Source organism: Dipodomys ordii, unplaced genomic scaffold (genome assembly GCF_000151885.1).
Source record: "Dipodomys ordii isolate 6190 unplaced genomic scaffold, Dord_2.0 Scaffold100, whole genome shotgun sequence".
Taxonomy (NCBI): Eukaryota; Metazoa; Chordata; class Mammalia; order Rodentia; family Heteromyidae; genus Dipodomys; species Dipodomys ordii.
Window position 1 is genome coordinate 1,015,534 of NW_012267316.1, and position 13,510 is coordinate 1,029,043.

A 13,510-nucleotide genomic window follows, 5' to 3' on the forward strand; every position below is an offset into this window, starting at 1 on the left:
CCACCTTCCCAGCCCCTGTTTATCTTTTCTTTTAGCAGTGCTGGGGATTGAATTTAGGATCCTCATATATGCTAGGCAAGTTCTCTTTCATTTCAAGACCTAGTTATATCCCCAGACTCTCACACTTGTTTCTTCTCAAAAAGAAAAAGAAAAAGAGAGAACCTACCTAAAATCTTAATACTATTTTCAGAGTTCTAGGATAATCCAGAACAGTCACTTTTAAAGAAAAGGAAAAAGATTTTGAGATTTTATTTTTGGCAATGGATCTTTTCCATGGATGTGCATATTCTTCAACATGACCGAGTTCCATAAAGCTGCCTGGAATTCATTCCATAAATGGAAACTGGTAAGCACAGTAATTAACTAAGCAGTTGAATCTCTGCTGTTTTAATGGCTCAAGACAGTACTTGACTCACATTGTACTGAGCATGCTCATAAGAGCCTCACCTTCTAGATGCATTAAGAAGGCATGCACGGAAATTTCCCCTTACTCAATCACAACATCCCCCAACCGCCCTTGTACACACATATTCTAACACAGGTACAACACAGCATGCTCCCGAGCCTGCAAGCTTTACAGACCTCAGCCAATAAGCTGCCAAAAAGATGCTCAAGCTGCAGTCGAATTGGGCCTGATGCCTGGTACCCACAACCTCCAGGGACCCAGGGGAGTACTAGCAACAAAGCAGGCAACTAGAGGCTTACTGGTCCCGACAGCTATTCTGTTTCCAGCCCTCTATTTAGTCTATGCTCCTGTCTTTCTTGGGAAAACACAACCCTGTGTGGAGGACTCAAGCCATTCCATAGTAAACCTCAGCAGAACAATTAAAAATTATTTACAGTTCTCTTGGCTTTCCGGTTTCTTTTTTTGGGGGGGCGGAGTAGGGGTAGAGGTAGGGGATGCCAGTTGTTGAACTTGAACTTAGGGCTGTCCCTGGGCTTTTGTGCTTAAGGCCAGTGTTCTACCACTTGAGCCATAGGTCCACTTCTTGTCTTTTTGGTTTTTAAATAGGAAACATGAGTCTCATAGACTTTTCTGCCTGAGTTGGCTTCCAACTGCGATCCTCAGATTTCAGCCTCCTGGGTAGCTAGGATTACAGGCGTGATCCACCAACACCCAGCTTGTTTCTGAATGCTTTTGTTGCAAGTGGTACATTGTGCTAAAAGAAAGCAGGTAATGTAATGACTTAAAAGGCCTTACTTGATAAAACATTTAAAGGGCCTAGGGTGGACCAACTGTTGCTGTCTTTCTCCAGATAATGAGCTCAAACTCAAGGCTCAAGCTGCTACTGTGAGCTCCTGTGGGCAGGGCCATTTTCCTGATTCAATTTTCTGGACTCTTTGTTAGGTAGGGAACAGACTGGAGAGCCTGTGAACCAAACTTCATTTTGCCATGCTGAGAGAACTTGGCTTAACAAAGTCCTGAAATATGCATTCTCTCCTTGAAGGGACATCATTTTGCTGATATTTTCTACCCATCCTGAGTCACCACTGCCTGCAACGTTGCCCTGTTCTTTCATTTCTGGACTGAGGGCCTCACACAGGCCAAGCATGGACTCTTAACTGTGACCCTCATCCTCAACTTCCTTGTTCTTCATTAAGTCTCTGGTCGTTCACTCTCCAATATTAAATACTGCTTTTGAAGCATGTGATGGTACTAAATCCACAAGGAAGGCAGAACTCCCTAGTTCAGGTGAAGAGATGGCTGAGTTCATTCTTCTCTCATCTCTCCACCTTTAAGGGCCAGCCCTCTCAATCCTCTGCCTGAGTCCAGCTTTACTCCCACTCCGACCTGCACATATTGCCCATTCATCAAGCCACATCTCCATGCAAGCTAGAAAACTCACCTGAAAGCCCACCACCTCTTCCAGGCAGCCTCCCCCGATTAGGTGATGAGGATGAAGACAACCCTGAAGCATGACCAACACATTCTCAATAAATGAGAACACTGACATATACCCCAAACAAACACAGACACTCACAAAAAGAGAAAAATTACACATCCTCTATTTCTGGATTGGAAATTCCCTAAGAGGGTAAGGAGGTCAAGTTCATGCCAATAACCCATTAGTCATTTCAGATAATGAGGTTTGTTTTTTTTTTTTAAAGCACTCTTGGGGATTATGCAGTAAAATCTCTGGTATGTTCTCTGTTGTCTGTTTTGTACTTTCTTTTTTGTTGGAGGATTGGTGATTGAGACAAGGTCTCACTCTGTAGCTTAAGCTGACCATGACTGACCTAAAACTCTTGATCCTCCATGCTTCTTGCTCCCATTTGCTGAGATTACTGATCTGTATCACCAGGTCAATGGTACATACTTATTCCATTTTAGTTTTATGTGTGTGTGCTGGCTCTTGAACTAGGCACTGTCCTTTAGCTGTTTCACTAAAGGACTTGAGCCACAGTTATTAGCTTCTTGAGTAGCTAGGATTACAGGAATGAGCTACCAGCACCCAGCTATATTAAGATTTTTGTTGTTGTTGTTGTTTTTGGTGCTGTGGCAGGTACCTAGGCAAGCGCCCTACCACTGAGTTGCTCCCCCAGCTCTTTGTACTTGCTTTAAATCCCCCCCTTTTCTTCTCAGGATCTTGATCTCATAACTGAAAAGGAAAGTCCACTCACTAAGTAGACAACACTAAAGTTGGTCCTCACAGCATCTTGTGATGGTAAATTCTGGGTCCAGGAAGACCTGGCAATGAGACTGACCAATTCTGTCAATACTTAGATCTCTTCTTGGGAAGTCTTCACACCTCATCTTCTGTTAGGTCGGGACACAAGCCCAAGGCCCTCCTGAGAGAAGAGGGCACAGGTTCCTAACAGGACTGTGTCCAACTCCTCCAGAGAAGTGCTGGGGAGCCAGAGGCTCTTGGCAGAGCTCTGGATCTGGGGCCATCGCACGAGGAAATACAGACAGACACGTGTGCTCCCTTACTGCCACCCTCACTGCGGGGGGAGGGCCGAGAGACTTGCAGCGTAACAGGACCAGCACGAGGAAAGGCACGGACAAAATGGCCACGTAGGCAATTGGAACATGGCGTAAAACACCACTGCACAGAAGCTTGCTAGCTGCAGGCCACGCTGTGCAGCCTTGAAGCAAAACATTATGGGTTTTGTGCTGGTAAAAACGTACCTTCAACGGCAGAACTCAGTTTTATGACACCTTGAATAAAAACAAAAAATGGCAGTTATAGCATAGTCCCAAATTACCTTTCTTCCCCCCACCCCAGTCTTCTCATAACACATAGTTGCTTCTGATTTGAATTTTTTTCAGTTGGTGTTATGAAAACTTAATTAAACAAGCATCAAAAAAAATCCAATGATTTCTTGTCCTTAGTTAGATCTGGACAGTGTTTCTCTTTCACCAGTTAAACCATGAAGGGGAATTTTTCATACAGTAAAACATCCATTGTGGTTTCAGACAAAGGCCCAAATCCAAGTGGGTGCTGCTGGACTGTAGATCTGTAAGACTTCAACCATCACACCTAGGTGTCAGCACTACCCATCTAATACTGGAGACAGACATCATTTTATGCATGTTCAGACAGAGTTTGTGTTGAAATATAGCCATGGTTCCTTTTCTGTGTGGGTTGGATTAGAAGCTTGCTGTTGTTGTGTGGTTGTTGGATGGGCTCAACTTTTGGCTCTGCAGGAAAGTCAATAGGTGCCACATACCTAATTGTTCATGAAGCAAACCAGGCGGTCATGTGTGTTTTCAGTGAGTTTCAAGGTGAAAATACTAACCTAAGATAAATTAGACCTGCTTCAATAATTTGATTTGGAGAGTAAGCTTGTAAGTCATTGTTGTAAACAGTTTCCCAATTTTTATTCTATTCTCACAGTCCTTAGGGCTGAGCCAAAAATGTCTCGACTATCGTTTACTTATGATTCTCTTTCTAAATGGAAGTATTTCAAACTTAGATGGAAGAAGAAATGTTTTCAATATTACTAAATTAAATAGGTATGAGCAAGATCTAATAAATTATGTCCACAGAGAGGCAAACTTCTTACTACCAATTACTTTATGAAAAAGCCATATTCTTTCTTACAGGACTTGTGATATGCTGCTAATGCTTAACAAGGGATTATACAAAAGAAAAAGTAGACACCTCTATGTATGTATGTAAATTGCAATTTTATTTGTTTGTTTCGCTGGTCCTGGGGCTTGAACTCAGGGCCTAGGAACTGTCTGTGAGCTTCTTTTTGCTCAAGGCTAGCATTCTACCACTTGAACCACAGCTCCACTTCTGGCATTTTTGGCAATTAATTGTAGATAAGAGTCTCATGAACTTTCCTACTTGGGTTGTCATTGAATCACAATCCCCAGGTCTCAGCCTCCTGAGTAGTTAGTGTTACAGGAATGAGCCATTAGCCCCTGGCTTGTAAATTGTAAATATTATTGCTATAAACAGTGTATAGCACACAATTTGATAGTAATAACTAAATGTACATGCTTTTTATAGCAAGTTCCTCATAGTAACAGCTTCTCAGGGAATGATCTTGTGGATTTCAGCTGAACTCTTACTTCAGTCAGCGGCCAGCAATTTAAAATCGTAATTGGACAAAAATTACCATTCAGTTGTAATCCAATCTGGTCTTGATGTTAATATATATATACTATATATAATATACACATCATATATATATATACATAGTTATTGTATCCCTTCACCTTCATATATTCTTTTTTTTTTTTTGGTCTGGTCATGGGGCCTGAACTCTGGGCCTGGGCGCTGTCCCTCAGCTCTTCAGCTCAAGGCTAGCGCTCTACCAGTTGAGCCACAGTGCCACTTCCTGCTTTTTTCTTTTTGCTTATGTGGTGCTGAGGAATCGAACCCAGGGCCTCATGCATGCAAGGCAAGTGCTCTACCACTGAGCCACCTTCCCAGCCCCAATGGGGCTTGAACTTTGCACCTGTGTGCTATCTCTGGGCTTTTGTGCTCAAGGCTAATGCTCCACCAATTGAGTCACTACTCTGTGTGTGTGTGTGTGTGTGCGCGCGTGCACACTTGTGCGCACACACGTGCCAGTACTGGGGTTTAAATTCAGGTCCTGTGTACTGTCCCTTAGCTTTTTCGCTCAAGGCTGGCACCCTATTATTTGAGTTGCTACTCCATTTCTGGTGATGGTTATTTGGAGATAGGAGTCTCATAGACTTTCTTTTCTGCCCTGGCTGGCTTTGAACTGCAAACCTCAGATCTCAGTCTCCTGAGTAGTTAAGATTACAGGAGTAAGCCAGTGGCACTTGGCTGATGTTTTTTTTTTTTTTTTTTTTTCTGCTTGGTTGTGGGGCTGGAACTCAGGGCCTGGGTGCTGTCCCTGAGCTTTTGTGTTCAAGGCTGGTACTCTACCACTTTGAGTCATAGTGCTACTTCCAGCTTTTTCTGAGTAGTTAATTGGAGATGAGAGCCTCACAGACTTTCCTGCCCAGGCTGGCTTTGAACCACAATCCTCGGATTTCAGCCCCTTCTGAGTAGCTAGGATTAAAGGTGTGCGCCACTAGCACCTGGCAAATTATGCAGTTCTTTAACTGTTGGCTCACTGACTCCTTAGGTATTCTGCTAACTCTTATCCAGAAATAATTCACATAGGAACAAACACACAAACTTAATGATAATTTCAGATGGCTTTAGAGAACCTTTAGATCTGTATGTGATGATACATGTCTGTAATCTAGCTACTGCAGGGACTAAGGGTAGGAGGATTATGAGTCTGGAGCCAGCCTGAGCAATTTATGGGGGTGTAGGTCAGTGATAGAGTATTTGCCTAACATACAAGAGGAAGACCCAATGTCCACGGGTGCGGGGGGTGGGGGAGGTAGGGAGGAAGGACTGGATATACATAGGAAAGTAACAGAAGGGCTACTAATGCCTAATGGGCCCATTCATTAGCATGGACATGCTGGGCAAAGGTATGATTCATGTCCTGGGTGAGCCAGAATGACATAGGGCAGGATGTCATCATTGTAGTCAGAGCAGTGTTGAACCTTACTGTTTCTGGAATCTTCCATTTACAATTTGTACACCTGGGTCAACAATGGTAGATCAAACTACAGAAAACAAAATTACTGATAAGGACAAGTCCTGGATTTGACAGCTGCAAGTCCGACTGCCTGTGGTCTCAACCGCCCCCCCCTTCTTTGCAGTGTTGCACACCAAATGCACTTCCTCTCTTGACCTTAGCAAGTACTCCAACACTGAGCTGAGTCCCAGCCCTCCCTCACTTACCTGGCCAATTCCTACTCAGCAGCAGCCTGTTCTCACCTCTCTTGTGAGGCCTTCCTGGATTGTCCACATGGTCCCTGGGTTCTCTTCACCTACCTTTCTGTGTGTGTGTGTGTGTGTGTGTGTGTGTGTGTCCTGGGGCTTGAACTTTGCACTCGTATGCTGCACCTGAGCTTTTGTGTTCAAAGCTAGTCCTCTACCATCTGAATTACTGTTCCACTTCTGGCTTTTTTTGTGGCTAATTAGAGATAAGAGACTCTCAAGCTATCCTGCCCGGGCTGGCTTCCAGCTATTATTCTCAAATCTAGGCCTGCTTGTTTGTTTGTTTGCTTGCCTGCTTGCTTGCTTCCTTCCTTTTTCTCTTTCTTTCTAACTTGAACTCAAGGCTTTGTTTTCTCATTTGGCTTTTTTTTTTTTTTTTTTTTGGTCAGTTGTGGGGCTTGAACTCAGGGCCTGAGCACTGTCCTTGAGCAACTTTTGCTCAAGGCCACCACTCTAATTGGATCATTAATTTGAGATGAGTCTCACAGGGATCTTTCTGCCTAGGTTGGCTTCAAACAGTGATCCTCAGATCCCAGCTTCCTGAGTAGACAGGCTTATAGGTGTGAGCCACCAATGCCCAGCTCACTTAGCTTTTTTACTCAAGGCTTTGTTCTACCACTTGAGCCATTCCTCCACTTCAGGTTTTTTGGTAGTTAATTGGAAATAAGAGTCTCAAGGACCTTTATGTGCCAGCTGGCTTCAAACTATGGTCCTCATATGTCAGCCTCCTGAGTAGCTACAATTACAGGCATGAGTCACCAGTGCCTGGCTCTCTCAGCATTTAGAAGCTGACACTCATTCTTCTCAGTCCCTCATCAACTATAGATCTATAGATTTTTATCTTTCAAAGAAACCAAAACCAAGTTAACTTCTTCCCTCCTTCCCTCCCTCTTCGGCTCCCTGCCTTCTTTCCTGAGACAAAGCCTCATTCTGTAGACCAGCTTAGCCTTAAACTCGAGTCCTCCTACCTCTGCCTCCTGAGTGCTAAGACTAAAAGTGTGCTATCATTTAATATGACCTTTTTTAGCTTAAGTACCTAGAGTTCCATTTCATTCCATTTTATAGATGAGAAAAGTGTGTCTCAAAGAGTGCTATGATTTGCATATAAAGTGTCCCCTTAAAAGGCTTATGTATTGAAAGCTTGGTCCCTAGCCCATGACCCCAGCCATTCAGAAAGATTGGACTGTGGGGCTTTGACTTAGTCAATAGATAAATCATTTGATGGATTCAGGGTATGTTAATATTGTTGGAAGGTGGTGGAGACAGCAAATGTGTGTGTGTGTGTGTGTGTGTGTGTGTGTGTGTGTGTGTTTGTCATTGTTTTGGTACTAGTACTGGGTGCTTGAACTCCGGGCCTTGGACCTCATACTCTTGTTTGGCTATTACTTGAACCACAGCTCCACTTCCAGCTTTTGAGTGGTTAGTTGGAGATAAGAGCCTCCAGGACTTTTCTGCCCACGCTGACTTTGAACTGCAGTCATCAGATCTCAGCCTTCTGAGTAGATAAGATTTCAGGACTGAGGTACCAGCACCTGGCTTACATCTGGTTGTTCTTTTACAGAAAAGGGTCGTGATAGTCAAAATCTTCCAGCAGACTTCTAAAATAATAAAAACCAATTTGCACACACTGGAAACCCAGTTAGAGTTCTTCATCTTACAAACCAGAAAGAAAATAGAGAAAATAAACCAACAGTTAAGCATGGGAGATTTTCCTTACAGTTTTGGAGTTATACATTTTCATTTTGGGCCCCAGGGACTATGGTGAAGAGAGGTTAAGGTGTCTGGGTGAGAACTGTCTTCTAGTTTCTGCTAATTTGTTGCTAGTGCTCAAGACTGCTTATCATCACAGAGTTTTATTAGTTTAGGGTAATAAAAGTTCATAGATTTATGAAGGATTGCTCTCTGGAAAGCTGCAGTAATATTTGCTTCACTTCTCCTTATTTGAAAAGTTCCATATTCTTTTTTTCTTTTGAGGCATTTATTTACTTTTCCACATCACTCTACATGGATCATTTTATTATTATCTTTGGTCATAGAGCTCTTGATTTTCATCATCATCATCATCATCATCATCATTTTCTGTACTGGGGTTTCAATTCAGGGCCTTATGCCTTATGCTTGTTATCCCGGTGTATGACCACTTGAACCACTGTTCCAGCGGGGCTTCTTGAATTTTTTTTTTTTTTGTCGGTCGTGGGGCTTGAACTCTGGGCCTGGGCACTGTCCCTCAGCTCTTCAGCTCAAGGCTAGCGCTCTACCACTTGAGCCACAGTGCCACTTCCTGTTTTTTTGCTTATGTGGTGCTGAGGAATCGAACCCAGGGCCTCATGCATGCAAGGCAAGTGCTCTACCACTGAGCCACCTTCCCAGCCCCATATATTCCTTTTGGTGCTAGTCCTGGGGCGGGCTTAAACTCAAGGTCTGGGTGCTATAGCCTGGCTTCTTTGCTCAAGACTGGTGCTTTACCACTTGAGCTACCCCTCCACTTTTGGCTTTTTGCTGATTAAATGGAAATAATAATCTCACAGACTTTCCTGCTTGGGCTGGCTTTGAATAGTGATCTCAGATATCAGCCTCCTGAGAAGCTAGGTTTACAGGTGTGAGCCACCAGCGCCGGCCCTATGAATGATTTTTATTACGTGAAAATGTAACTCAATTCAATCCTAGTACCTTGAATAACTCTTCCTGGACTTGGGGTGGGCAAGAAGTGGGAAGTAGTTATCATACAGGCATAGGAAGTATCAAATAGTCTCAAAAGTAGGGTTATAGCAATGGCCAAATAGGGATTCAGAAATTCTAGGAACTTACTGCCTGTGTATTTGCAGTATTGGGGTTGGAACCCAGAGACTCTTATATTCATACCACCACTAAACTACAGTTTAGTATTTTTAAAAAATAGAATAGATTGAATTGTAACTTTATGTAATTTAATTTGTAATAACAGGCTCACAAACTTTCTGGCAATGTAAGAACATAAGAACTGGCTCTTGGAATGGCCGTGAGTCTCACATTTAAGGGACCACAACATAACTGAAGTTCTTTTGTACTCAGGCTCAGAGATCTTGAACTTTAGAATATTTCCTGAAATATTTGCAAAAGGGGTTGCAACTTAATTGTATAGGCCAAATGTGAGTAAGCATAGTATTTACTTTCTCATTGGCCGATACTAAAAGGCATTTTAAACATGTCATAGGAGGGAAAAAGTACACTATACATACATCATTTTGAAAATAACAGTTCATGACAATCAACAAAAAGCACATCTAATATAATTAAGCAACTAAGCAGAGGTGAGTCAAGTATGAGCGGTAGATTTATTAAGCAATGATTTACTGTATTCAAATTGTAGATTCTTCTGGTAGGTCAGAATATTAATCTTTCCAACAATACTCATTTTCATGTATAATTATGGTGATATCAAGTGTCACCTAAATGGAAAGAAAACAGTATATTCTATCTGTATGTAGACACAATGCATGCAAGGACATTAAAGACTTTCTTATAGTAGGTGAGGTGGTAGCAGTGGGGACCCAATAATGGATTTATTCAGTGAGGGAAGGGAAGGTAAATTAATCACAAAGAACAGTCTGCTTTTAGAGTTCTAAATTATAAATACTATTTCAATAAAAACAAAATTATTGCTGATTCATTTGGATATTTCTTGTGTTTTTAAACTTTAAGTCAAACTTTTCTCTAGTCCAGTAGGCACTGATGCTGAAAAGTAACTATGTTATAGCGAAAAGCCTAAAATTAGTGAAATTTAGTTATGTGGCAAATATTAACATTATAATGTAATTACTGAATGACAGGAAAAGATATAAATTATGTTAAATTGTGAAGCAACCGGTGTAGAGATTTGAAAGCTACTATAGACCTACCGGATACACAGCAGACATTATCTGGTGAATGAATGGCTGACATTGACTTTGGCTGGAATTCAGGGTAAGCCATAAGATGTGTGTGTGTGTGTGTGTGTGTGTGTGTGTGCACACGTGCATATGCCTGTGCTCACGCTCTCTCTCTCTCTCTCTTTCTCTCTCTCTCACACACACACACAGGGCCTTTCACCCCTTTCTAAACTTGTCACAGTCTGCAGAATTTATCTGAAAATAATTAAGTGAAAAAGTTTAAACGGAACCACCACCACCACCAACAACACTTCCACTGTGTTTCCCTGGACTTGCTATTTTCAATGTGGGAGAAGTCCTGACTTTGTGGTGGTGACTTGTGTAGGCTCTGTCAGCATCCTTCTGAAAGTCAGAGCCAGCCTCTGGTCACTTGTGTTTTCAGCAGCACATGAGCAATTCCAAAATGACTCTTGCTTTTTGCTAGTACTTTCACCTAATGATTCTCCCCTCCTATTCCTCTCTCCTTCACCCTGTCTCTCTGCCCTCCTTCCTTCTTTCCTTCAGGCTAGGGATCGAAGCCAGGGTCTCCCACTTTTTAAATGCACACTCACTCCACCACTGAGTGACACGCCAGCCCTAATGCTGAATTTGCAATAAGCCAGGTTCAGAATGATGGATATCACATATGAGAGACACATGACATAAAGTGTAAATGGGAGACTGTTGGAATGGGCAATGACAGCTAGAAGGGAGAAGGGAGAGGGTGCAAGGGTGTGAATGTGATTGAAGCACTTTCTATGTATGTATGAGAACAGAACAATGAAATCCGTTAAAAATTGTAAAAAATGGCCGAGCACTGGTGGCTCATGCCTGTAACCCAACTTCTCAGGAGGCTGAGATCTGAGGATGACAATTTGAAGTTAGCCGGGGCAGAAAAGTCCCTTGTGATTATCTTATCTCCAATAAACTACTCAGAAAAAAAAAAAAAGGCAAGAAATGGCACTGTAACTCAAGTGGTAGAGCAAGCACAAAGAGGCTCAGGGACAGTTCAAGCCCCAGGACCCACCAAAAAAGAAATAAGTTATAAAAATGTTAGGTACTGGTGGCTCATGAGTACAAACCTATTCATGAGGGATCAGAGGATCACCATTCAAGGACAGCCCAGAGGGAAAAAATCTTTGACACTTCAGCTCCTATTAACCAGCAAAAAGCAGTGATAGAGGAGTGGCTCAAGCGGTAGCACACCAGCAAGCAAGCTGAATGAGAGCTTGAGGCTCTGAGTTCAAGCCATGGCACCAGTACAAGAATAAAGAAACAAATAAAGGACATGTGCTCAATGGGTATTAGCACAAGCAAGATACTCCCTAATAATTGAGGATTCCACCCCCCCTGACCTACTTGTTATACAGTCAGGTTAAAATAGATTATGCAAAAGTACGAATGACTAAGGCTTCCTGAGACTCTCCAGTGACATCTCATTGATGAAATACTTGAGTTCCTTCCTCCCTCCTTCCCTCTCCTCCCTCCTTCCTTCCTTCTTGGTGTGGATAATTTTCAAAGTAGGGTCTTGCTTTATATCAGGAAAGCTTGAATTTCCATCCTCTTACTCGTATTTCTCCTGTAGCTAGGATAATGGGCATGGTTTACTGTGCCCAGGCTGTTCTTTTTTTTAAATTTATTTTTTTAATGGAGAGCCAAAATAGAGGAGGGGGGGGAGAGGAAGGAGAGAAGAGGAGTGAAAAGAACACTTTGTCAACAATAGGCTTTTCTGATTCTAAGCTAGGAGAAAAGATTCCGTATAGTTGGGATAAACAGAACTAACTAGGAAAGAGACCTTTTCTTATATCCCCTAGTTTTAGAGCTTATCAGTATTTTTTTTTCACGTCTTTTATGGTACTTGCCATTTGGGAGGCTGAAGGGTATGATGCACTTTAAAAGAAAGCTAGGAAAAATAAAGAATATTTCATAGATTTAAAAACTATTTTGATATTAATTCTAGAGATGCAATTAGCAATCTATGAAAATGCCTATTCAGATTTTTATAGATTAAACAGTATTAGAGACCAGGTTGTAGAAACAAAGAAAGTATTCCACAACATACTATGGAATGAATGAGAAGAAATGGAAGCTTAAACATCTCCTTGATTCTTTTTCTTTTTTGCTGGTCCAGAGTCTTGAACTCTGGGCCTAAGTGCTATCCCTGAGCAACTTTTGCTCAAGGTTAGCACTCTACCACTTCACCCACAGTGCCCCTTCTGGCCTTTTCTGTGTAAGTAGTACTGAGGAATCGAACCCAGGGCTTCATGCATGCTAGGCAAGCACTCTACCACTAAGCCACGTTCCCAGACCCAGCTTTTTTTCAAGGCTGTGCTCTACCATTTGAGCCATAGCTTTACTACCCAGCTTTTTGGTGGTTAATTAGAGATAAGCATCTCATGGACTTTCCTGCCTGGACTGGTTTCAAACAATGATCCTTAGATCTCAGCCTCCTGAGTAGCTAGGATTACAGGTGTGAGACACTAACCTTGGCCAATAAGGTCCCATATGATATATGCCTATTTATCTCCCTAATTCAGCTTTATCTGACTTGACCATTCTTGTGATGCTTTAGCACAGGTGTCTTCTTGGTGGTTTGCAATGTTAGTTCTTTTTTGTCACCAGCTACTCTAACTGCTGCTTCTGCTGACTAAAATAGTCTTCCCTAACGGGTGCAATCTCCCTGTGACTCTCTTCATGCAGATGTGATTCTAATACCTTCCCAAGACTCCTGTGATATCCTGTGGCTCTTATCATTTTAAAGGCAGTTACTATTTTTTTTGACATTATCTTGTTGACACATCCTATGTTTCCTTCTGTCTTCCTCATGATAATACAAGGTGAGGGAGAGCAGACCAGACACCTGTCTGTTTTGGTTGTTCCTGTTACTTCCTGCCCAGATCAATTCCTCACATAAATCCATTCAATATGTCCTTAGCAAATGGATAAGTGGTTGTGACCTGGGGGGGGGGTTGTTTATCAATTTTAGCAAATGTACTTCCAATGTGGGGCCTCAATCATCGATATCTGAGCAGGATACTCAGATTGTGTCATACTGTATTTCTTTTTAGAGGCTGGTCTTCATAGAGCTTGGTCAAGCTTGATATAACACACATTAGTTATGGGGATACTTAAGTGTTTCAGGATTGTAATGTTAGCAATGTTTCCCAAAGCATTTTAGTGGCTACTTGGAAAGAAGATTATACCCTAAATGAACGCCAAGAATTACTAGTTAATAGTCCATTTTATGAGCAGATATCTTTAGACCGTCTAGTTCTTTTGTCTCTATTATCATCATCCTGGACCAAATTATTGTAGCAAGGTTTACAGGAATCTTTATGATAAGGTGCAGATAGAGAAGAT

General features: G+C 42.1%; 1 protein-coding gene across 9 annotated transcripts in view; it reads right to left on the reverse strand.

The window, feature by feature from the left end:
* The window catches only part of Dlgap1 (discs, large (Drosophila) homolog-associated protein 1), a 338,446-nt gene that overhangs the window by 98,654 nt on the left and 226,282 nt on the right, over positions 1-13,510 (reverse strand). For 5 of the 9 annotated variants that reach the window (XM_013027149.1, XM_013027151.1, XM_013027148.1 and 2 more), the window contains exon 5: positions 3,131-3,160. The exons of the other annotated variants lie outside the window; for them this stretch is intronic. In XM_013027149.1, coding sequence (XP_012882603.1) covers positions 3,131-3,160 — 30 coding nt within the window. The remainder of the gene's footprint in view (positions 1-3,130; positions 3,161-13,510) is intronic. 9 annotated transcript variants of the gene reach the window in all.